The sequence below is a fragment of the Schistocerca cancellata genome, chromosome 1 (assembly GCF_023864275.1).
Source record: "Schistocerca cancellata isolate TAMUIC-IGC-003103 chromosome 1, iqSchCanc2.1, whole genome shotgun sequence".
Lineage (NCBI taxonomy): Eukaryota > Metazoa > Arthropoda > Insecta > Orthoptera > Acrididae > Schistocerca > Schistocerca cancellata.
In genome coordinates, this window is record NC_064626.1 from 1,137,673,653 (window position 1) to 1,137,701,223 (window position 27,571).

The window sequence follows — 27,571 nt, forward strand, 5'->3', positions numbered from 1 at the left end:
GTTAGATCCCACATCTTTCACGATTTGATCCATGTACCTCAGTCGTGGTCTTCCTCTTGATCCTTTTCCCTCAACATATCCCTCTATGATTGTGTTCAGGAGTCCTTTATGTCTTAATAGATGGCCTGTAAATTGCACTGTTCTGTTAACAACGAATCTCCAGAAGCTTCTCTTCTCACCTGCTCTTTCCAGAACCACTTCGTTTGTGACCTTGTCGATCCTTTTTATTTTGAGCATGCGTCTATAGCACCACATTTCAAAAGAATTTAACTTCTGGTCTTCCTCTGTCCCAAGAGTCCATGTTTCACACCCATAGCATGCCACACTCCACACATATGATTTCAAAAATCTTTTCCTGATATCAAGGCTGATGCTCTTAGATGCTAATATGTTTTTCTTCTTGTTAAAAGGAGCCTTTGCTTGAGCTATTCTACTTCTCACTTCTGCCTTGCTCCTTCCATCCCTGGTAATATTACTGAACAGATAAGTAAATTTATCAACTTGTTCAAGCAGTTCATTGCCTACATGAACTTGGACTTTCACTTGATCTTCTTTGTCGCATGCCATTACTTTTGTTTTTGCTTTATTTATTCTCATATTATATTCTTCACCCATAACTTTATCCATTCTATTCAGTAGGACTACAACATCTTCTTCACTTTCAGACAGGACAGCTATATCATCGGCATATCTTATATCTATTCGTTGGCCATGAATTACTACACCTGTCTGTGAATTTTCCCTTACTTTTTTCAGCGCCTCTTCAATGTATACGTTAAAGATAACAGGGGATAGTGCGCAACCTTGTCGGACACCTTTCCGTATCTGCACCTCTTCTTGTTTTGTCCGTCCACGGATAACTGCTGTCGATCGCCGTACGGACGCCAAAATGGTAGATATTGAGATAACCGATAGCGGAATAGAAAAATAACTACAGCCGCTTAGTAGTGGAAAGGCGCCAGGATAAAATGAGACACCTATAAGATCCTACAAAGATTATAGGAAAGAACTTGCTCCCCTTCTAGCAGTAATGTATCATAGATGACTTGAGCAACAAAGGGTACCTAGCGACTGGAAGAAAGCGCAGATCATTTCCGTTTCTAAAAATTGCCGTAGGACAGATGCACACAATTATAGACCTATACCGTTGACGTCAATCTGTTGTAGAATTATGGAACACGTTTAATGCTGAAGAATTATGGTATTCTTGGAGAAGGAATGTCTCCTCTATAAAAACCAACATGGATTCCGCAAATAGAGTTCCTGCGAAAAACATTTCACTCTGTTCCTCCATGAGAAGCACAGTGCCGTAGACAATGGCGCTCGGGTTGATACCGTGTTTCTTGACTCTAGGAAGGTATTTGACACCGTCCTTCACGGCCGTTTAGTGAAAAAAGTACGAATTTATCGAGTATCGGAGCAGATTCGCGACTGGATTCAAGACTTTCCTGCAGACAGAGCTCAACATGTCGCTGTTAACGAAACAATATCGACAGATGTAAAGGTAATTTCCAATGTATCACAAGGAAGTGTGATAGGTCCGTTACGGTTTACAGTATATACAAATGATCTAGTAGAAAGCATCGGGTACTCTCTAAGGCTGCTCGCAGATGATGCGGTTGTCTGTAACAAAGGAGTTACGCCAGAAGATAGTAACAATTTGCAGAATGGCCTCCAGAGAATTGCTGAATGGTGCAGGCTCTGGCAGTTGACCTTGAACGTAAGTAAATGTAACGTATTGTGCATACATAGGAAAGGAAATCTACTACTGTACAGCTACACTATTGATAACAAACTACTGGAAACAGTATCTGCCTCAAAATATCTATGAGTAACTATCCGAAGCGACCTTAAGTGGAATGACCATATAAAACAAATAGTGGGAAAAGCAGATGCCAGACTCAGATTCGTATGAATAATTTTAAGCAAATGTAACTCATCCACGAAGGAAGTGGCTGACAAGGCGCTTGTTCGATCCATTCTAGAGCTTTGTTCATCCATCTGGGATCGCTACCAGATAAAACTGACGGAAGTGAGTGGGAAGATCCAACGAAGAGCGGCACGTTTCGTCACGGGATCGTTTAGTAGGTAGGAGAGCGTTGCGGAGATGCTCAACAAACCCCATTGGCAGACGTTACAAGGGAGTCGTTGTGCATCACGGAGAGGTTTGCTACTGAAATTTCGAGGTAGCACTTTCTGGGAAGAGTGAGACAACATATTGCTTCCCCCTAATACGTCTCGCGTAATGACTATGAGGAGAAAATTCGAGAAATTAGAACCACTACAGAGGATTGCCGACAATCATTCTTCCCACGCGCTACTCGCGAGTGGAACAGGGTTGGAGGGCTCAGTTATTGATACAAAAGTACTCTCCGCCACACACCATTAGGTGGCTTGCGGAATATGATGTAGATGAAGAACTGTAATAGCTGAGATATCGACAACTATGCCTTATGAACTGATACTTTTTAATACAACTCTAAATTCCACTCAGTGTTTCTGTTTATCAGCATTGTTTTATTTTAAAATCTTTCCTGAGGACATAAAAGATGGGTATAAGCATTTTGGTCAACATTTGTTCCAGTAATATACATACATCAGACGCACTACATACACTACTAATAAGATGGGAGACAGATGTTAATAAAACCGAAATAAATTACTTTAATACCACCCGTAAATTGTTTATAATATCTACATTCTGTGGTGGATGTTCCGATAAATGACTGTTGAAACTGAGAGGACAAGTATTTTCTATATGACTAATAACACAACTTCATAGAAAAAGTACATCCGTGATATTTGAATGTAAAAGTAATAATAAGGAGGTCTGAACCAAAGTTCTTTATTAAGACATAAAAAATTACACCAATCTGAAATAGATCTCAGAAATAAAAATTTAAAATATTAGCAGCACTATGTCGTTTATTAGCAAAACAAATCGTCTTTTATTAGTAAAGGAAGGAAAAATAGTATATTAACAAAATACAACTAAAATAAATTTGACTGGAAACCGAAATTGCCTCCAGACGCACAAGTATAAGGTTAATATGCAATGTTCCTAATTTTTAAGACTGAAATATAGTAATTTTAGTGTCTACATATGAATACAAGATTGACTTACGTTTTGCAGAATAGCAGAAAGCAACTGTATGTGACAATAAATTGTTATTGCAACAGACATATTTAAAAAAAGAAAAACAGATAAACCTTGATAGATATACAATGAAAACATATATTTATAAGCATTAGAGATGCTCTTAATAAAGTATAAACAGATATTTAAAATGCGTAAAGATACAGGAATAAATTTACATTTTTATAATAAGACAACAAAATAAGAATGTTTTCATACTAAAATACTTGCATCAAAATTGTGATTCTTGATGGAGACCAAGATTAAGTTGGACAAAGGTGAGAATAGAATTCAGCAGTGACACCTAAAGAAAATCATCTATAATTCGCCTTAAACACTCTACCGAAATCTCGGAAAATTTAAATCTAGATGGGGCTTTGAACCCTGCACCTTTTGAGTGCTAATCCAGTGCCAAAGCCTCTGCATTATTTTATACATTTGCAACGAATAGCAAATATTTGCTAGGGGGGAAGGAAAGACGGAATTAAGAAAGTTTCAGAGGTATTGTCTATCTGTGTCCCAGGCATCACATGGAATCGGTTAATATTTTTTTCTCAGTGAATCTATTTTTCAAAATTTAACATTCAATCAGAACTGATTCTCAGATTACAGTTTACTAACTTAATTTCTGAAGTTGTATTGTAAATCTAAATACAAGAGTAAAGCATAATACCAGTACTGCTGATATGTCAAGATTAGATGTATTCGAGGTTGCAACAAACTCATGTTGCATATAGCGTATGAAATCTCCAGTGGAACAGAGTGGAATACTAATAATCAAAAATGAGACGCTTGCAGGAGACACAGGGACATCATAATATCTATGTTATAACCTACACTAAGCCTGCAGGGCTTTGTTGGTCTGTGTTGAAATGAATATCAGAAATCACTGTACTGCATTACTCTGAGTAAGTCCACACAGCATGTGTTAAAAGAAACAACGTGCATATTATTATTTATGAAGAGTTGTGGAAACATTAAAGGAAAAAGAGGCTGTTTCATGTCTCATAGAATTTACACAAGATTGCATCATTGTAGTTTACAGTGTTTTTTTAAAAGAAACGTGTGTGGAATGTATAATCCAAATCCATAATATGGAAGTTTCCTTTATTTCGTTGATATGTTGGTGATTTTGTTTCTACTCCCCTACCAAGAGCAACAGACAAGAGGAAGTCAATAGGTTTCCAACATTCCACTTCAGTATCAACAATTTTTGTAGTGTGCATCCTTTGATATCTCTGTTATACATCTGTCTCGAGTGAGCATGCAGCCATATCTAATTTATAAGTATACACAAATTAATAATACAGCATTATGATACATCTTCTAAATGAGTTACTGTAAATCAGTTGAACTGTGACGATCAAAACGAGAATGTGACTCATTGCAGCAACATAGACTGGAGGAAGACTGCAGCCGTTTGACTGTTTGCAGAAGTCGAAGTTTCTGGGGCTGAGGTGGATGCATTGTTGTCAGGTCCTAGCGGCTACACGTAGGGTGTCACTGCCGGGGGCCAGGTGAGTGCATTGGATTGATCTAGCGGAAGTAGACACGCCGCATCAAGGTTGAGGTGAAGCAGGGTTGAAGCAGCCCGCCATGTAACAGGCGCTCCCTGTCGGTGCGTAAGCGTACTTGCTGAGCCACGGTGCGGTTCACGTCTGTGAGCAACGATACCAGGTCCTTGACTCCCCTATGGGCTACCAGTTCGTCGTGCAGAGTCTGCACAAACCGCGAGGCATTTTGTGTGTCACGAGTGGGTGTGACTCCTGTAACATAATTGAAAGAATCAGAAATTTCAAGGAAGGCAATAGACTCTGCTGCTACAGTAACACATTGTATATCATGGATATCCTCACTGCTAAAATTCAATATAAGGTCCCGAGCCATTGGGCCCGAATCAATTTAAGCTAAGCGTATTTGTAAGATATTAAGAAAGTATAGTCATATGTAGAAGTTGTGGGTAAGAGAAATGTGATCTGCATTCACACTACACTCTCAATCCCGTATCGAGAAGTCCATTTACCTGCATCCACAATCACGGATACTGGAATTTTGTAAACCACTTTAACGTGTTCGGTAGGACGTAACTCTGAAGGTATCATTGACTCTCTCTTGGATTTTCATCTGCATTCCACTCGATAAAGAACATAGATGCTGACCATGACCATACTTTAATACAACACAGCCTTTCATTTACGTAAAACAGTTCGTTAAGTTAGAAACTTCAGTGATAATTAATGAAACCTATTTTCTGCGGAACGTTTGTAGAATACTGCGAAGTACACTACTGGCCATTAAAATTGCTACACCAAGAAGAAATGCAGATGATAAACGGGTATTCATTGGACAAATATATTATACTAGAACTGACACATGATTACATTTTCACGCAATCTGGGTGCATAGATCCTGCGAAATCAGTACCCAGAACAACCACCTCTGGCCGTAATAACGGCCCTGATACGCCTGGGCATTGCGTCAAACAGAGCTTGGATGGCGTGTACAGGTACAGCTGCCAATGCAGGTTCAACACGATACCACAGTTCACCAAGAGTAGTGCTGGCGTATTGCGACGAGCCAGTTGCTCGGCCACCATTGAGCAGACGTTTGCAATTGGTGAGAGATCTGGGGAATGTGCTGGCCAGGGCAGCAGTCGAACATTTTCTGTATCCATAAACACCCGTACAGGACCTGCAACATGCGGTCGTGCATTGTCCTGCTGAAATGTAGGGTTTCGCAGGGATCGAATGAAGGGTAGAGCCACGGGTCGTAACACATCTGAAATGTAACGTCCACTGTTCAAAGTGCCGTTAATGCGCACAAGAGGTGACCGAGACGTGTAACCAATGGCACCCCATACCATCACGCCAGGTGATACGCCAGTATGGCGATGACGAATACACGCTGCCAATGTGCATTCATCCCGATGTCGCCAAACACGGATGCGACCATCATGATGCTGTAAACAGAACCTCGATTCATCCGAAAAAATGACGTTTTGCCATTCGTGCACCTAGGTTCGTCGTTGAGTACACCATCGCAGGCACTCCTGCCTGCGATGCAGCGTCAAGGGTAACCGCAGCCACGGTCTCCGAGTTGATAGTCCATGCTGCTGCAAACGTCGTGGAACTGTTCGTGCAGATGGTTGTTGTCTTGCAAACGTCCCCATCTGTTGACTCAGGGATCGAGACGTGGCTGCACGATCCGTTACAGCCATGCGGATAAGATGCCCGTCATCTCGACTGCTAGTGATACTGGGCCGTTGGGATCCAGCACGGTGTTCCGTATTACCCTCCTGAACCCACTGATTTCATATTCTGCTAACAGTCATTGGATCTCGACCAACGCGTGCAGCAATGTCGCGATACGATAAACCGCAATCGCGATAGGCTACAATCCGACCTTTATCAAAGTCGGAAACGTGATGGTACGCATTTCTCCTCCTTACACGAGGCATCACAACAACATTTCACCAGGCAACGCCGGTAAACTGCCGTTTGTGTATGAGACATCGGTTGGAAACTTTCCTCATGTCAGCACGTTGTAGGTGTCGCCACCGGCGCCAACCTTGTGTGAATGCTCTGAAAAGCTAATCATTTGCATATGACAGCATTTTATTCCTGTCGGTTAAATTTCGCGTCTGTAGCACGTCACCTTCGTGGTGTAGCAATTTTAGTGGCCAGTAGTGTAATACGAAGTCGTGTTACAAGTTGTCACAATTTGCATACTGCTAAATGTTTATGGTATTGTTCGTTTATAAAGTGTGCGAAAATTCACCACAATGTTGTTAGGACTCATGTTTTAGCGGTAAAGAGTATTCCTGGATACCGCCAGGACCACGGAAATTTTGAGTCTGCTTGGAAGCCAACCTTCACCTCCCACCGATGTGAGGAGTCACCAGGTGCGACACTTGGTTCGTATTCCACGTTAAACTGTAGCTGCCCTTTCCCCTGTTGGACAAATGCGAGAAAGGTCACACAAGTCACCGAACTGTCGTCCAATCGAAGGAGGTGCATTTGGCCACCAAGCCGCACACAATTTTTATTGCCATAATGTTTAATAATGTTAACAGGCTACATTTCTCAATGTATTGAGCGTTGCATTGTGTACTTGTAGATATATTTAAGAGGTACGTTGACTGATTGTGTACCATACATTATGTCGTTTGTGATACAGAAAAAGGAATCATGTAATGAGACGTAAAATCGAGTGGATGGAATATCGTAGGACAAGCTTCATGTCGCCTTTTTACTGCTTTCGGTAGTTTCATGACTAATATCTCTTACTGCAAACAAAGCAGGAATGGCAGAGGCATAAGGCAGCTGCTGGTACGATGAAAAAGGATGCACGTCTAAAAGTTGCGCAACACCAGGAAGAACGGCACGTCGCCATCGTTAGCTCTTCCAAACGTTAACGACGAATCTACCCTTACCAGGACACTAGGAATCGAAACCAGTAGAGTGCGACTCCGTCCCAAATGGGTAATAATAGTGACTGAAAACTTAAACAATACTTACAATCTGTGTCATGTAACAGAAACAGACGAAAATCATAATACTGACACCATCCCTTAAATTTTAGTAACAACGTAATTATTATGGCGCATAAATGAAGATACGAGGTGTGGCTAGAAAAAAACCGGACTAGTACTGGTGAAACAATAAAACGAATGCAATAAGGCTGAAAGTCACGTGGCCTGTCACGTGACTCTCGCTCCGCCTACTGCTCGAGTTTCATCTGCCTCCTACACTCAGTCTGCCCGTGGCGTCTGTTTTAAGTAGTTGATGTTTTGTCTGTGCGTCGGAAAATGTTGAGTGTACAGAAAGAACAGAGTGTTAACATCAAATTTTGTTTCAAACTAGGAAAATCTGCAAGTGAAACGTTTGTAATGTTACAACAAGTGTACGGCGATGATTGTTTATCGCGAACACAAGTGTTTGAGTGGTTTAAACGATTTAAAGATGGCCGCGAAGACACCAGTGATGACACTTGCACTGGCAGACCATTGTCAGCAAAAACTGATGCAAACATTGAAAAAATCGGTAAACTTGTTCGACAAGATCGCTGCTCTGCTCTGATTGTTAAACGGCGATCTTGTCGAACAAGTTTACCGATTTTTTCAATGTTTGCATCAGTTTTTGCTGACAATGGTCTGCCAGTGCGAGTGTCATCACTGGTGTCTTCGCGGCCATCTTTAAATCGTTTAAACCACTCAAACATTTGTGTTCGCGATAAACAATCATCGCCGTACACTTGTTGTAACATTACAAACGTTTCACTTGCAGAGTTTCATAGTTTGAAACAAAATTTGATGTTAACACGCTGTTCTTTCTGTACACTCAACATTTTCCGACGCACAGACAAAACGTCAACTACTTAAAACAGACGCCACGGGCAGACTGAGTGTAGGAGGCAGATGAAACTCGAGCAGTAGGCAGAGCGAGAGTCACGTGACAGGCTACGCGACTTTCAGCCTTATTGCATTCGTTTTATTGTTTCACCAGTACTAGTCCGGTTTTTTTCTAGCCACACCTCGTATGTCCGCGATGTTTATCTGTAAAGTAGTTATTGCTGTGAATATCCGCATCGTCATCAGCCTAGCAATGCACATCTTGTTTGACTGCAGTGGCTACCGTCGTCTCATTCAGAAAAAAAGAGACTTCAGACAAATGAAAATTGAAAAGCCAGCTTCAACCAATATGCCTGGCCGATGTCAAGAACGACAACCCCAGCATCAGCACCTGAATGTGCCAAAAAGGAGCATAATGAACAGTCTGTAGGAAATCTGTTCGTCATCCTGTGATATTTCATGTGCATGAAGCAAGCTCTTCCAATAGCGAAGCACGAGTGGAATCTGTAGATTCACATGCAATGAAGAGTTGATACTGGATCACTCAATGTGACCAAAAGACAGCATCATATAATCCTATATGAATATCACAAGCGGCACAGTTTGGTTCATAGCGCCGACGAAACTCTGGAGACGTACAGCGAATGTCGACAGTTCAGCACGGATGGTGCGACGCTGTCAAATGCAGATTGAACTGACTATAAGCGTGCTATTTGTATTGGCTTCCACAATCTGGAAGCCAAAATGCGTCATACTGCAACTGTCACGTGAGCGCGTCTGCTAACGTTCAGAGGGTTTTGGACAAGGCACAATGGAACCTGTTTTAGTGATGGCTGACAGCTGCCTCGGTGACCGGAATTTGGCCACCTGAAATGCTGAGGGGCTTATTGGTTACTCCATGTCTGGTTACTTCGAGTGCCACACTGTATACAAAATGCGATTTCGACTCATGTACATTGAGGCGATACGGACAGTAAGTACTTAAACGACGAGGTTTTAGAGCGAGCGGTACTACCCCTCCTAGCTATACAACTTGCTGTTCTTCAGCAGGGCAACACCATGTTGAATTCCTCTCGGGTTATCAGCCGAGTGGTGGCGTCATCTTCGCGCAACGTTTCAACGAGTTTCGTACCCACCATCTTCTGGCGAAGTGTCGGGATGATGCTGACGCTGACACTAACAGATTGGCCTTTACCTTGGCCCGAGGTGTGGGAGTTTAAGCTTAACAGCTGTTTCTCCTTACAAGGGAACCACCCCATCGCACCCTCCTCAGATTTAGTTATAAGTTGGCACAGTGGATAGGCCTTGAAAAATTGAACACAGATCAATCGAGAAAACAGGAAGAAGTTGTGTGGAACTATGAAAAAAATAAGCAAAATACAGGGTTATTACAAATGATTGAAGCGATTTCACAGCTCAACAACAACTTTATTATTTGAGATATTTTCACAATGCTTTGCACACACATGCAAAAACTCAAAAAGTTTTTTTAGGCATTCACAAATGTTCGATATGTGCCCCTTTAGTGATTCGGCAGACATCAAGCCGATAATCAAGTTCCTCCCACACTCGGCGCAGCATGTCCCCATCAATGAGTTCGAAAGCATTGTTGATGCGAGCTCGCAGTTCCGGCACGTTTCTTGGTAGAGGAGGTTTAAACATTGAATCTTTAACATAACCCCACAGAAAGAAATCGCATGGGGTTAAGTCGGGAGAGCGTGGAGGCCATGACATGAATTGCTGATCATGATCTCCACCACGACCGATCCATCGGTTTTCCAATCTCCTGTTTAAGAAATGCCGAACATCATGATGGAAGTGCGGTGGAGCACCATCCTGTTGAAAGATGAAGTCGGCGCTGGCGGTCTCCAGTGGTGGCATGAGCCAATTTTCCAGCATGTCCAGATACACGTGTCCTGTAACGTTTTTTTCGCAGAACAAAAAGAGGCTGTAAACTTTAAACCGTGAGATTGCACAAAACACGTTAACTTTTGGTGAATTGCGATTGTGCTGCACGAATGCGTGAGGATTCTCTACCGCCCAGATTCGCACATTGTGTCTGTTCACTTCACCATTAAGAAAAAATGTTGCTTCATCACTGAAAACAAGTTTCGCACTGAACGCATCCTCTTCCATGAGCTGTTGCAACCGTGCCGAAAATTCAAAGCGTTTGACTTTGTCATAGGGTGTCAGGGCTTGTAGCAATTGTAAACGGTAAGGCTTCTGCTTTAGCCTTTTCCGTAAGATTTTCCAAACCGTCGGCCGTGGTATGTTTAGCTCCCTGCTTGCTTTATTCGTCGACTTCCACGGGCTACGCACAAAACTTGCCTGCATGCGTTCAACTGTTTCTTCGCTCACTGCAAGCCGACCCGTTGATTTCCCATTACAGAGGCATCCAGAAGCTTTAAACTGCGCATACCATCGCCGAATGGAGTTAGCAGTTGGTGGATCTTTGTTGAACTTCGTCCTGAAGTGTCGTTGCACTGTTATGACTGACTGATGTGAGTGCATTTCAAGCACGACATACGCTTTCTCGGCTCCTGTCGCCATTTTGTCTCACTGCGCTCTCGAGCGCTCTGGCGGCAGAAACCTGAAGTGCGGCTTCAGCCGAACAAAACTTTATGAGTTTTTCTACGTATCTGTAGTGTGTCGTGACCATATGTCAATGAATGGAGCTACAGTGAATTTATGAAATCGCTTCAATCATTTGTAATAGCCCTGTATACAAACTGAGTAGTCCATGCGCAAGATAGGCAACATCAAGGATAGTGTGAGATCAGGAGCGCCGTGGTCCCGTGATTAGCGTGAGCAGCTGTGGAACGCGAGGTCCTTCCTTGAAGTCTTCCCTAGGGTGAAAAGTTTTCTTTATCTTTGCAAAGTTATGATCTGTCCGTTCGTTCATTGACGTCTCTGTTCACTGTAATAAGTTTAGTGTATGTGTTTTGTGACCGCACCGCAAAACCGTGCAATTAGTACACGAAAGAACGTGCCTCTCTAATGGGAACCGAAAATATTTGATCGCGAGGTCATAGGTCAACCGATTCCTCCACAGGAAAACACGTCTGATATATTCTATACGACACTGGTGACGGCATGTGGGTCACATGACAGGAATATGTTGTCGACCCACCTAACTTGTACACTTGGCGAATGGGTAAAAAGTTTCTTCTACCTTGCTCGATTTAGGTTTTCTTGTGGATGTGATAATCACTCCCAAAAAAGTAATGAAAACATAAGAGTTTGACGCATAAACTGCAACAAATGACTGCAACAGTTTCACAGTCGCACAGTTTTCCCTGTGCTCTGTCAAAACATATGTTTTTAACATTTACAAATTTTTCTGTGTGTAGACCGTCAAATCCCGCATATGTACAAGCAAATCTGAACATGTCCTGGAATTTTGGAGAGCGAAGTTGATTATGAATGAGTGCCTGAACTTTGATAATATTGTCTGAAAATAAAAAATTAAAATTTTCACTGGAGGGAAGACTTGTACCAAGGACCTCTCGTTCCGCAGCTGCTCACGCTAACCACGGGAACACGGCGCTCCTGAGTATACATTATGTTTGATGTTGCCTATGTTGCGCATGGACGTTTGTGTATTTTGCTTATTTTTTTCATAGTTCCACACAACTTCTACCTGTTTTATCGATTGATCTGTGTTCAGTTTTTCAAGGTGTATCCACTGTGCCAACTTATAACTAAATCTGAGGGGGGTGCGATGGGGAGGTTCCCTTGTTAGTTCCTTGCGGGTTGAGTTGATGATGCCTCGCGATGTGGTTTGTCCTCACTTGTACTGGTGGTCGTTCCTATTTGCCAGCATGCAGGCATGCTAGCGGTGGGAGTTGGCCTTTTGACTCTTCTTTCCGTAGCGCATGATGTAGTTTAGCGCGGTCTCCAGCTCCGCTGACAGCTTCCGCTCTCCATCGCGGACCTCCTTCCGTAACCGGGCGACTGCGTCCTCCAGGATGAAGTCCCAGTCGCACGGCGTGAAGACAGGGTTCTGTTCATGGTGTGCAGGTGCTTTTTGGTGACGAATTCGAGCATGATTGCTCGTTACCCGACACGTAGTTCGTACGGCCTGTGCGGAACTGTTGGCTTCCTTTTACCTTCGACTAGCGCGAAGAGGTAGGGGTGCTTGTGGGCATTGTAGTACCATTCCCGCAACATGACGGCAATCTTCTTCGTACATCTACATCTACATTTATACTCCGCAAGCCACCCAACGGTGTGTGGCGGAGGGCACTTTATGTGCCACTGTCATTACCTCCCTTTCCGGTTCCAGTCGCATATGGTTCGCGGGAAGAACGACTGCCGGAAAGCCTCCGTGCGCGCTCGAATCTCTCTAATTTTACACTCGTGATCTCTGGAGGTATAAGTAGGGGGAAGCAATATATTCGATACCTCATCCAGAAACGCACACTCTCGACACCTGGACAGCAAGCTACACCGCGACGCAGAGCGCCTCTCTAGCAGAGTCTGCGACTTGAGTTTGCTAAACATCTCCGTAACGCTATCACGCTTACCAAATAAACCCGTGACGAATCGCGCCGCTCTTCTTTGGATCTTCTCTATCTCCTCTGTCAACCCGACCTGGTACGGATCCCACACTGATGAGCAATACTCAAGTATAGGTCGAACGAGTGTTTTGTAAGCCACCTCCTTTGTTGATGGACTACATTTTCTAAGGACTCTCCCAATGAATCTCAACATGGTACCCGCCTTATCAACAATTAATTTTATATGATCATTCCACTTGAAATCGCTTCGCACGCATACTCCCAGATATTTTACAGAAGTAACTGCTACCAGTGTTTGTTCCGCTATCATATAATCATACAATAAAGGATCCTTCTTTCTATGTATTCGCAATACATTACATTTGTCTATGTTAAGGGTCAGTTGCCACTCCCTGCACCAAGTGCTTATCCGCTGCAGATCTTCCTGCATTTCGCTGCAATTTTCTAATGCTGCAACTTCTCTGTATACTACAGCATCATCCGCGAAAAGCCGCATGGAACTTTCGACACTATCTACTCGGTCATTTATATATATTGTGAAGAGGAACGGTCCCATAACACTCCCCTGTGGCACGCCAGAGGTTACTTTAGCGTCTGTAGACGTCTCTCCATTGAGAACAACATGCTGTGTTCTGTTTGCCAGAAAAATCTTCAATCCAGTCACACAGCTGGTCTGATATTCCGTAGGCTCTTACTTTGTTTATCAGGCGACAGTGCGGAACTGTATCGAACGCCTTCCGAAAGTCAAGGAAAATGGCATCTACCTGGGAACCTGTATCTAATATTTTCTGGGTCTCGTGAACAAATAAAGCAAGTTGGGTCTCACACGATCGCTGTTTCCGGAATCCATGTTGATTCCTACAGAGTAGATTCTGGGTTTCCAGAAATGACACGATACGAGAGCAAAAAACAAGTTCTAAAATTCTACAACAGAGCGATGTCAGAGATGCCTATAGTTTTGCGCGTCTGCTCGACGACCCTTCTTGAAAACTGGAACTACCTGTGATCTTTTCCAATCATTTGGAACCTTCCGTTCCTCTAGAGACTTGCGGTACACGGCTGTTAGACGGGGCGGCGGGGGGCAAGTTATTTCGCGTACTCTGTGTAGAATCGAATTGGTATCCCGTCAGTTCCAGTGGACTTTCCTCTGTTGAGTGATTTCAGCTGCTTTTCTATTCCTTGGACACTTATTTCGACGTCAGCCATTTTTTCGTTTGTGCGAGGATTTAGAGAAGGAACTGCAGTAACCTGCGGCATGTTGGTACTGTCTGGAAACGGTATGGTGTCGGAATGGACCACTTCTTGTTTCCCCTGTGGCTTGCCGGTCTCTTCTTCTTGTTTCCCCTGCAGCTTGATCTCCCCAGCGGGAGGTGGGGAAGGAGCAGAAAGGCAGTATGTCCATGGGCGTCAGTATTGCTACAGGTTCCGGAGGGACGACCGGTTGCGTCGCCACAGCCACCCCTGCGTGTCGTCCCGCCGTAGAGGCGGGGCGGTTGTCTTCTTCTGCACCAACCTGAGTTCTTCCCGCAGCTGTTGCAGCTGCCGGTGAACACCGACGAGCTCCTTATGCATGGCTGCCCTCTCTGCCTCCATTGCGGCTTTGAGAGCAGCCACTGCGGCGATGGGCGAAACTTCAGCCTCGCCGTCTTCTCGGTGGCGCGGTCCGTTTCCCCCCATGGAGTGGGATGACAGGGCCGCAACCTCTCCTCCGTGTACCGCTCCCTCCCTTGTGGCGGTGGATGTCTGCTGCTTCGAGTACGCGCAGCTGCGAGAGTTTGCAGCGTGCGCGCCACCGCAGTTCACGCACGTGGGCGCGATGTGTCGCGGTTTGTCACAGTCTCGTGTGTCATACGCCTTGGCACACTTCAAACACGCGACTGTGCCGCTGCACGTCCTGGCGACGTGCCCGGCCTTCTGGCAGCGGTTAACACTGCCTCTCGTGCAGCGGCCTGCTACGCTTCTTCTTGCTGCCCCGGCCATCTCCCACCGGCGTGAGCAGGAGTTAGGCCACAGCAGCCAGCTTGCCTCCCTTTCCGCGTCCGGACATGGCGTACACGAGCGACGGTAACGAAGTGAGCCGCAGCGAGTGGAGCAGCGGAGTGCGTGCCTGCGTCGTGAAGTGTCGGGATGGTCTCTCTCACCTTTTAACTTTCCTCTCCTTGGGGAAGTGTATAGAGAAGTTTGTAGCCTGTTGGCCTTTACAATGTGTGTAGTGAGTGTGTGATTGTCTTCGACTGTTTTGGCTGCCTGTGCGTTGTGTTGGTGTTCTGGTGGTATCTAGTACTTCCCTGAGGTTGGTGAGATGTTGGATATTTTAAGGATTAAGGATTGGTGTTAGGATTTGGAGACTTTTGGGATTTTTCTCTTCGACTTAGTCGTCGAAGATCGTCATGGGGCGTTTGTGGTTGTCGCAGGACATGTCATACCGACCTAAGGACTAAACGTCTATCAGGTCATCATACGGCCAGTGATGGAGAATACGTTGTGAGAGGTCCATGATTAAGGAATTTGTTGCTAGCGCACTCGAGCAGATGTAATTTCGATGGATTGCTCACGCACTGTCTGCGATATGTAATCTATAAGAGAATCTCAGACCAAAGAGCAGTGTTGACTGCAGTAGGAACTGTGTGCTAGTAGGATTAAGTAGTAGCTAGCAGTCTGGTGTGTGAAGTTGGCTGGGCGGTCGTGTGGAGCAATGGCGGAGCCTGAGCTTTGTAGTATAAGGTAAAAGCAGCGTCGTGCATATGTAGTATTGTTATATCAAGTCCCATGTAAATGTTTTAAAAAAAATCTGTTAATAATAATCTTTCTCATAAAAATTAACTTTTGACAATCATTCATCTCAGTTTAAAGAATTCACTAATTTCTCCAATCCATGGGCATCCTGATTATTGTAAAGAAAAATCAGTTGTCTCTTTTATATATGACAAATCTATCGGCCAGTATTGCACTGGGCTGTGCCACAAAAGTTTAGTTTCATATAGGAGCAGATATATATGCGTTATCCGGCGACTAGACTGAGGTAAGAATTTTCAATTTATTCAGTATGATCTTTCAGGGCCATGACGCAGCACTGCTGACGTCCAAAATTTACCAAGTTAAATTGACAGTCAATTATTGAAAGGTTATAAGTGAGTCACATTTTTTATTATTGAGAGATTAGTCACATTTTATTATTGATAGGTTACGCAATTTTTCTGTTGGTAGGTTATACTGAATGTGAACGACATAATTATATTTTTTACTGTTGAGAGGTTTAGGAATTTTTCTGTTGGGAGGTTACACTAAATGTGAATATTATTTACATTTTTTTTTATTGTGGGGAGGTTACACTTGTCGACAACCGGCCAGGATCGTATTTTTGTGAATTTCTGAGAAGTAGTCAGTTATATATCTGCTCTTATTTACTTAATGTTAAATGGGGTTTGCATCTGGTGCAACGCATTTACTAACTTGTCACTCTTTCTTTCACAGGCCGTCGGCAATTTATTGCTCTTTGTTGTAATTGTATTTGTTCCGTTTTTGCTTTCTTTGATTTTGTGCTTAACTTTGAGTTGTGAAAATGCCGCGAAAAACTGCTAACAGTACATCGCGATCCGTAATGAGTGAAAAAGCCGACTTGAATAATTTGACTGATAATACTAGCGACACTCAGTGTCTTGATGATAATCCTCCTGTTACAGACAATCAGTGCGTACTGAACACCAGTAATGATTCTAATCTAAATGATGAGCAAACAAATTCAATTGTGTCCACTGTAAATTTAACGACAATTGATGACGTGGCACTTTCCGTTACATTGAACGCTGTCCAGTTTGACACGCCTGATTTGCAAAATTTACGTAGCGAACAGATAGTTGTTTCTAACGAAGGTGAACAATGTACTCAAAGTCTTCTTCTGCAGTGGTCAATCCAAGGATTGGTTTGCAACAGCTACAATGGCAGCTTGTCTCCATTCTGTGCGTCTTTCAGCTTTTCTCTTCATTTCTTTATAGGTGTTACATCTCACATCTTTCATGATTTGATCCATGTACCTCAGTCGTGGTCTTCCTCTTGGTCTTTTTCCATCGACATATCCCTCTATGATTGTGTTCAGGAGTCCTTTATGTCTTAATAGATGGCCTGTAAATTGCACTCTTCTTTTAACAATGAAACTCCAGAAGCTTCTCTTCTCACCTGCTCTTTCCAGAACCACTTCGTTTGTGACCTTGTCGATTCATTTTATTTTGAGCATGCGCCTATAGCACCACATTTCAAAAGAATTTAGCTTCTGGTCTTCCTCTGTCCCGAGAGTCCATGTTTCACACCCGTAGCATGCCACACTCCACACATATGATTTCAAAAATCTTTTCCTGATTTCGCGACTGATGCTCTTAGATGTTAATATGTTTTTCTTCTTGTTAAAAGCAGCCTTTGCTTGAGCTATTCTACTTCTCACTTCTGCCTTGCTCCTTCCATCCCTGGTAATATTACTGCCCAGATAAGTAAATTTATCAACTTGTTCAAGCAGTTCATTGCCTACATGAACTTGGACTTTCACTTGATCTTCTTTGTCGCATGCCATTACTTTTGTTTTTGCTTTATTAATTCTCATATTATCTTCTTCACCCATAACTTTATCCATTCTATTCAGTAGGACTACAAGATCTTCTTCACTTTCAGCCGGGACAGCTATATCATCGGCATATCTTATCATATCTATTCGTTGGCCATGAATTACTACACCTGTCTGTGAATTTTCCTTTACTTTTTTCAGCGCCTCTTCGATGTATACGTTAAAGATAACAGGGGATAGTGCGCAACCTTGTCGGACACCTTTCCGTATCTGCACCTCTTCTTATTTTGTCCGTCCACGGATAACTGCTGTCTCGTTTTTGTACAGGTGCCATATCATTTTTCTATCTTTATGATCTATTCCTACTTTTTTGAGTACCTCAAACATCTTATCCCATTTAACATTATCAAAGGCTTTCTCTACATCTACGAAAGCTATGTATGTTTTCAGGTTCTTATCTAGTCGTTTCTCTATTATTAGTTTTAGAGCAAATATTGCTTCTCTGGTTCCTATATTTTCCCGGAATCCAAACTGGTCTTCGGAGAGTGTAGCTTCGACTTTTTGTTCTATGCGTTTTAGGATAATTGAGGTTAATATTTTAGAGGCGTGAGTAACTAGGCTGAGCGTCCTATAATTTTCACATCTTGTAACATTTGCCTTCTTTGGAATGGGGATCATAATGTTTTTCTCAAAGTCTGTAGGAATTTTACCCTGCTCGTACATCTTGAAAACAAGATTATACAACTCCTGATTCAGTTTTGCTCCTCCAGATTTCAGAAGTTCGGCTGGCATATTGTCTATACCAGGCGATTTGTTGTTTTTCAATTTTTTCAGAGCTAGTTCAAACTCTTCCTTTAATATAGGTTCACCTATGTTGTGTGCATCTACTTCTGTTTCTTCTTCCATGATGTTTTCAGACATGTCTGGTCCGCTGTACAGTTTTCCTATATATTGTTTCCATCTTCTTGCAACTTCATCATCGTCATCCAACATATTGCCATTTTCATCCATCACAGCCCTACACTTGTTTCTTCTGTCTCCAAAGCAATGTCTCACACATTTATAGGCCTTGTCGATATTTCCCTTGCTCATGTTGTCCTCAACTGAAATACACAGATCATCAAGGTATTTTTCTCTTGCTTGTTTTGCCTCTCTGTTGATTCTGTTTTTCAGACTCTTGTATTTCTCTTGGTCTTCCTTCTTCACAGAATTTTTTAATTTCCTTCTTTCTTCCATCATATTTAGTAGGTCATTAGTGATCCATTCCTTCCTTTTCTCTGTCCTTTCTTTCCCTATAACTTCGTCTGCTGCTTCTAAAATACCAGTTTTTATTTTTTCCCAGCTGCTTTGGACGTCATTGCAGCCCTGTGTATTTGTTTTCTTGTCTGTTTCTAGTTGATAGTGCTTCAGTGTATTTTCGTTTTTCAGGTTTGTCAAATTCCATTTACATGTACTTCTTTTTTTAATGTTCTTGAATTTTAGTTCAGTCGTCATCATAACGAGTATGTGGTCACTTTCCACATCACAGCCTGGATATGATCTGCTGTCCTTAACTTGGTTTTTAAATCTTTGCTTCACTAATATGAAGTCAATTTGATATCTGTTAATGTCACCAGGCATTTTCCAAGTATATCTTCTTCTTGGATGATGATTAAAGAAGGTATTTGTAATGCAAAGTCTATTTCTTTGGTAGAATTCTACAAGTTTCTCCTCTCTTTCATTTCTTAATCCTAATCCAAAATTCCCTGCCACATCCTCTTCTTTACCTTCCCCAACAACGGCATTCATATCTCCCACGATGACAAGGTTTTCAGCTCCTTTAATTCTGCCAATTACTTCTTCAAGGTGGTCATACATCATGTCGATTTCATCATCCTCGTGCCTCGTAGTTGGCATGTATACTTGGATTATGATTGTGTCTCTTGGTTTAGTTTCCAATTGGACATAAATTATCCTCACACTATGTTGAACAAATCCTTTTACTCGTAACCCCATCTCTTTATTGAGGATAATTCCCACTCCTGCAATCCCGGGATTGTCTTGTGCTGTTCCAGTGTGTATGATTCTGTAATCCCCTGACCAAAAGTCGCCAGCGTTTGGCCATCTCATTTCTGAGACTCCCAGTACATCAATATCCGTTCGTTTCATTTCCATTTTCAAGTTTTCCAGTTTACCACATTTAAGAAGTGAGTTGACGTTCCATGTTGCTATCCTTCTTACATTAATGATTTTGTATTTTGGTATCTCTTTAGTTGTCCCCGCCCGGAGATCCGAATGGGGGACTATTTTACCTCCGGAGAATTTAACCAAAGAGCTTTCCATCATAAGCTGTTGATACTTGGGATACCCGCCCGGGTCTTTAATGGAGTGGTTTCCCGTTGCCTTCTCCATTCTATGCCGTTGGCCACCTTGTGGCTCCTCCGCCTTTAGGAGCAGTTTCCCGCCCCAAGGGCAAGAGAGTGCCCTTCCTTCTAGCCGCTCATCCGCCGTTGGCAATTGATAAAAGGTAATCTCCTTATCCCGGGAGATATTCGGCTCAGTAGAAGTATAGGTTGGAAATGGAAGACCCCTAGCCCTCGAAACCTAATAGCGTCAGGGTCGGAAAAGAACAAGAGTTGGCCGAGGGTGGCCAAATACGAAAGATAAAAGTGAGGAGCCTGGCATAATTAAGTGGAAGCAATGCCAGGACTCAGCTCGGGACCCCGTGGTCGCCAACCACGTACTCAGTAGGTGTGAGTCCCTCAGCAGTACTCACAGTACGTCAGATTTATTTGATTCCAATGTAGTGACCAACAGTGCACATCCAATTAGCAAACCTTTTCGTGAATCAGACAATGACCAAATGGTTACACAAAACGTGACACTTGCAGATACACCATCACACAGCACAGAAAATAGAGTCGCTAATTTTGGCATGGATCAAGTTATGGCATTATTGCTACAATGCTACAACTTAATGAAAATCTCAAACAACTTAATGAAAATCTCAAACAACAAATTAATGAAAATTTCAAACAGTTGAATGAAAAACACGACAACCTTAATGAATCGAACAAACAACTTAATGAAAGTTTCAAACAGTCGAATGAAAAACACGACAGGTCGATCAAACAAATTAATGAGAACTTTAAACAGATTAATGAACAGATTTCAGCCGTTGCCGTGCAATGTCATGATACTAAAGAACAATTACGTGAGGAAATTAAGGCTTGTGCTAGGAATAGTAGTGAAGAAATTAGGTCCGTTGCACAGTAATTACATAATACGCATGCAGACACAACAAATTTACTTAGAGATGCAGTTACTAAACAATGTTCAGAAAACGCAACACAGTTACGCGACGAGTTTAAATTAATGTCAGTAGAACTTTCACGCACACTAGATACGAAAGTAGATAAGAAATTTGATGAACAAAATAGCCAAATTGACGAACGTTTTAATCACCACCTACAAAACAGTGAAACGCGTTACCATAAATTCATACAGGAACAGAATAAAGTAAAGAAACAAGTCATGGAAACAATTACTGCACAGAGACAGGAAGATAAGCGTAAATTGTTTACGAAAGCAAAATCATACGTAGACAACAACATTGCTTCAGTATCAGACGAAATTAATACTATCAAACAGTTGAACACTGAATTGCATCATGAAATTTCCGCTCTTAAAACAAAAACAGACACACACACAGTAGACTTTCAGACAATTACCAGCAGACTTGAACAATTGGAATTAATACATGATCCTGATGCCATTAAAGCAGACGTTAAGAAATTGAACAAAACCACCCGTAAAATCCAAAAACAAGTTAATGTTTGTGACACTAAAAATGACGATCAGGTAAAAGCACTGACTGAAAAAATCGATGAACTGTCCAGTCGTATTGATGTTATCGAAAATAACAATGACACCAAATCAGACGATACGTCACCAATTTCGTTCAATCAAACACCCGAATTCCAAAACTTATAGCAGACAATCAGTGAGATAGGTTCGTCCAATAACACATTACGTAGAAAATTGTCATCTTCACAGCAAGAAATGACTGAAATGAAAAATGTTACAGCCTTTAACACATCACAGCATACACCACTTTCCGAACATTTCTCACACTCTCACAGCCAGTATAATTTAGGTAATTTACAGAGAGTACGTGACTTAGATTCCGGTCAGCCACAGACAAACAGATTATCATACAATCCTGAGCCTGCTCAGACATAAAGAGACGATAATTTTGATTACAAGCACTTTATATCCGTTAGGAAATTCAAGGTATTTAAAAATGACAGATCACAGATTCACCCTTTGGATTGGATACAACAATTTAGCTTTGCGTTTCCACCAACTTGGCCCGTAACACACAAACTTGAATTTATTTGCAGTTTTTTGGAAGGCGAACCGGCAACTCGTATGAGACCGATCGCGAGACAATGCTACTCGGTAGAAGAATTTCAGAATGCTTTTCTGTCAGCGTATTGGTCGAAGACGACACAGCGCGGAATCAAAGATCAATTAATTAGCTTACCGAATTATGAGAACTCAAATTTTCCCACTGTCACGCAATTTTTTGAACACATGGTCCAACAAAACCAATACTTAAGTGACCCATACAGTGAATCAGTACTTATCCAATTGTGTATTTCTAAATTACCACGATCGTTAAGAGTATATCTTTTAACAGGACAGCAGAAAGAAAATATTTCGGCATTTAGAGATCTGTTACAGCTTTTGGAAGTTCAGCAATCAGACTATTCTTTCATAAACAAAACTTTTTCACATCATAACCAAGGCCGACAAGCATACGGCAATTACGATCAGCCACGCTATTTTAATAGCAAAGGTGATAGACGCTCCAGGAATGACAACCACCAAAACTTTAATAACAGACAAAATTTTAATTATCAGTATCCTCATAGTTATCAGCAACAGCAAAGACAGTTTGGCAACAATAGAGGCTTTTCCCCACAACATCAACAAAACCAGTCGGTTAGCATACCTAACCAACAATGTAGTCTGCAAGGTCAACCAACACTTAATGTTTCGCCGCCTACACATATAGCGTCGGCTCTGCCAAGTAGTAACCCACAGCAAGAAGGAAATCACAACGTTTAGAAAACACATTATTTCAATTCCTATCGCAACTCGCCGTATAGCAATGACTATCATGACAGACGTAAAAGTAATGAGCACAGATTTCAGCGTACATTTAATAACAGTAGGTCTTTCCAGCAGCAGAATCATCCGCAATAACAAATTATCATGAACGAACCAGACAGTCGATATCATCCCGAACCTAATACGTCAGGAATAAATAACAGAACAGTACAAATAGTTGAAATACCACAGCATCCTCCCGCAAATAACAGCAAGTCAGAAAGAATTTGACTAGATACAGTACAGGTTGCATCTTCCAGCAACGTAAGCAATACTTCAGATACACAGAATCTTGTTCACGAAAATGTTATTACTTTTGATGACATCCGAGACACTCTTTTGCATGAAAAACCAGTTATTCAAAAAACCTTTTCCCACCCTGTCATTGAAGTAAAGATTGGATCATCCAAATTTTCAGCAGTAATCGATTCTGGATCACCTATGTCAGTTATAAATGAAGACACTTTCAACGAATGTAACAAAGAGAATACTTATCCTACGTTACTATTAGGCAAAACTAAAGTAAAAGGAGCAGTATCTGGTAAAGGAGTAGATGTAAAATTATAGACACACTTATTATTTTGTATTGCAGGTCATACGTTCCATTCAAATTTTTGGATTGTTCCCTTATTGACAACAGACGTTATATTAGGTACGAATTTTTTGGTACAACACGACGCAATTATTGACTTTCAAAATTCCTATTTAATGTTGAAGGATGAAAATGTACAACTGGCATTAGAATTTCAGCACGCTTTATCTGCTGATGAACAGGTAATTAATCGAACAGAGGACATTTCTACATCACGTAACATAGACTGTCATTCCACAATGTTCACAGATACGTACGTACACAATTATAATACACCAGACGAAGCTGAATATGACGTTATGCAGATGATTTGTGATAAAGTAAAACAAAGTAGTGCAAATACAGACGACGAACGTATTCAGCTACGCAATATTCTTTTACAGCAAGCTCCAGTTTTTGACAACATCTCTGGTACTATGTCCGGTTTTATATATCAATTTCAAGTTAAACAGCATGACACATTTAAAGTTAAACATTATCCTATTCCGTATATCCGTACACAAAATATTGTAGCAAACTCACTATCACGTTTTCTCAGCATCAATCAGCAAGACATCGCAACCAACTTCTGCCAAGCAAATTTTAGCGTCATGTACATTCAACAAGTTGCATTTGAAAATTTCATTTCGTCATCGTTACGAGACGTAGCACAGGAGCAGCGCAAAGACAACGTATCGAAAGAAATTAAACACCTTTGGCAAGATAATAATGTTACCATTAGAAACCATTATACTGTACGCAATAATATTCTGTTTCGCCGCTCTCACCCTGGCAGCAACAACTGGTTATTATGTATTCCTGACGAGCTTGTTAACAAATTAATTTGGTATACTCATTTAAGTTACGCATATTATGGAGCCAGAAAATGTTTTCTTATACTGAGACACAACTGTTATTTTGCTAACATGGAGAAACGTATTCGAGGAGTTTTAGCGTCATGTAAAATCTGCCAGAAAGTTAAATCAGACACGACTTCACATATTCCTCCGTTACATCCCACTGTACCCGTTAAATTGAGACACATGGCCGCTGTAGGCATTTTTGGACCGATTCGCAGAACTAATAGAGGTTTTTGCTACATCTTTGTCGTTGTTGAACTCACTTCGAAATTTGTTAGCTTCACTTCGCTACGCAAAGCTACTGCTAAATCTATTTCGAATGCATTTGTAAAACATTTTTTATTTCACGTAGGACATGTATTAAAAGTAATTTCCGACAATGGACCACAATTTCGATCTGCGATATGGACACGTATGTTACGAGCTCGAAACATTTCTCCGATCTATATATCAAGGTATCACGCTTCTTCGAACCCTTCTGAACGACTGATGAAAGAAATTGGTAAACTATGTAGAATATACTGCCATAAAAAACATATTGATTGGGATACGCACATACTCTCATTCCAGGATGTAATTAACTCCATACCAAAAGGATCTACTATGCTATCTCCGACTGTTACATTGAAAAATGTTGAACCCCCTAACAAAATTAAAGAATTAGTATCTTTTCCTACATCTCGTCGACTACGCCGCCATGAAATAATTGACATTGCGCTCAACAACATCAAGCGTACTGCAGAGCGCCGGAGAATACAGCAAAAACAGGTTTGTACACGCCGTGACTTTCACATAGGACAGAAGATATTAGTACGCACACACTATTTATCCAACAGAGGAAAGAGTAGATGCAGTAAATTTGAGCTTCTATACGCAGGTCCATATACAATTCGCAGCATTCCTCACCCCAATGTAGTACATGTCGAAACTTTGAGAACCAGAAAAAGCAAAGGCAATCACCATGTCACCAATATCAAACCCTTTATTGAATGAACATACTTTATGTTTTATCACACTGTAATGACACTTGCTGATATTTATATGGCCACTTATGCAAGTATATTTATGTGACTACTAACTGAATATGATCGTATCTTTCCTTGGTAAGTGACCGGCAAGTTAAGGTTAGCAGGTCGCTTTTCTTGTCGTTAGACATCGGACCGTGCATATTTTCCATTTTTTGTGCATGTATGATTGTTTTCCTATCGAAAGTAGAATTTTTGTCTGTATGCACTATGAAATGTTTAAGATGTAACAACACCAGTTGACTTTGACATGTTGCCTTATGATATCTCAACATCTTGACTATTCAACATTTTTTGCTGCTACATTATGATACTGTGTGTACTTTTTTGCACTTGAAAACTGTCTATGTTTTTGACATAGTACGTTTTCTGTCATGCTATGCTGTATGCTTAGTTATATCACTAGAAACAAATTTTCATTTAATGGGTATATGATTTAAATGCAAGATATTAATCCTTATTCATCATTTTCAGAAAGCAATACCGTGTAAAAGAAATAAATTATACAACCACAGTGGTTTACTATGAAATGGAAATTTCACCATCGGAATGAACGAAAGAAAATGCAATAACTTGTCATGAAGAGTAAATGGATCAGAATTAACAAGCATTAACAAGAATATACTATGCACACTGTATAATAGCAGTCTTAACTAATTATTTTTCTTTCAGAATACGAGGCGATTACTGCAGGCTGTCAGACGGAACTACACATGTTAATTTTAGTGATGAAATATGCTAGAAGTAAGAAACTCTATAATATATGAAGTAATGAATGATAATGAATAGTTGTATGAGGAGAATGGTAATATGAACATGAATAATAAAGTGTCTGTTTTTTGCAGATGATAATAAATGATGATGAATAGTAGTATGAATAATAATGAATAATAATGAGTAATAATGAAGTTTTTCTTTGTAGATGATGATAATGATGAAGTTATTATAATATGAATAATGAAGTATTTCCTTGCAGATGAGAATGATGATGAAGTTTATATATTTACTATTAGTTAAGAGATGCTATGTAGTTACTTAAGTATTTGTTGCAGTTCCTTTTGACAGTATGTCTTATGCCGCATAGTATAATGATTGAATGTTTTGGGAAAGACAGCTAGAGTACATACATATTAAGTACACGTTTCATTACCTGTTAATTCGAAGTTTACTACTTTTCAGCATAATGTACATTTTTTTCTTTCAGGGCAATAATCCATTTTGTATTTTTTCCAGGAGAAGCTCTTCATGATATTAATATGCTATAAGCAGTTAGTTATTAAACCTGTTCTAGTACTTGCATTTTTTTACCCAGTTGCGTCTATCATTTATGAATGTGATCACATATACTGTGCGTGTTTGATAATCTTGCTACAGCTGACTTATGACGAATGACGTTATTAGTCCTTATTTCCAGCAATAAGCCAAAAGCAAATATTTTTATGCGCCAGCAATTAATTATCGATCCCAACGCAATGCATTGCTAGCAAAAAAAAAGCAAAATTATTACCAGTACCAACTATTACTGATATACAACTAAATAATGCTACCAATTTAAGATATATTTCTAGTCCTAAATATAATGCAAATTTCTCTGATGTATTGAATCCATTATATCTATGTATTATTGTACTACAGACCTTGAGTAATAGTTACAGTGTGTTACATTTTAAATATGTCCTATGTCACTTGAATGATGAGTTCTGAGTAATACTGAATGATGTTTTGTAATAATGCATAAATGCTATGCCATAGTGGTTAGTAATACTCAATACTTACTACTTGTTTAGTAACTAGCCAATGAATGCCAATGATTACTGTAATGAGATGACTTATGAATAATGTTCTGTAATACTCTATATATATACTACTTAAATGCTGCGTAAATAGCCAATGAATGCCAATAATTATTCAGATCGGTTGACACACTAGTGTAATTCTTAATGATGACTAACATAAGACTTAATGTGTCCTTCACCTTCTGACCTAATTACCAGCAATTACTGCAATATCCGTTTGTCCTGTCCATCCTCATGATCATGAAGCACTATATTTGGTTTTTGCACTAATTCTACGTTGCTGTAAGAGCATGGATTCTACAAGAATGTGGTGTTGACATATCAAGCTGTCCACCACCTTGAATGATGGAGATGTTATTATGGTCCTACTGTTTGGTGTACCTAATGTACTACCAAAATAATAACATTGAATATTAATACAACATTTCAGTGTCTTGGCTACACTGATAAATACTCCAGGGAAGAGAAATTCTGATTGTCTCACTTGGTGTTGTGCTTCTGTAGAAAGATATGGACTTTCAGTGCAACTACGTGCAACCTACTGTGCTATAACCATGATGCAATCCTTCCCATTCCTTTCCTAGTTCTTGTAAAATGGTAAAGA

General features: G+C 41.0%; 1 protein-coding gene across 2 annotated transcripts in view; it reads right to left on the reverse strand.

Annotated features, from left to right (window-relative positions):
• Positions 1–3,296: 3,296 nt before the first annotated feature.
• The window catches only part of LOC126092783 (caspase-1-like), a 159,124-nt gene continuing 134,849 nt past the window's right edge, over positions 3,297–27,571 (reverse strand). For both annotated transcript variants that reach the window (XM_049908514.1, XM_049908521.1), the window contains one exon: positions 3,297–4,902. In XM_049908514.1, coding sequence (XP_049764471.1) covers positions 4,673–4,902 — 230 coding nt within the window. In that variant the 3' untranslated portion in view covers positions 3,297–4,672. The remainder of the gene's footprint in view (positions 4,903–27,571) is intronic.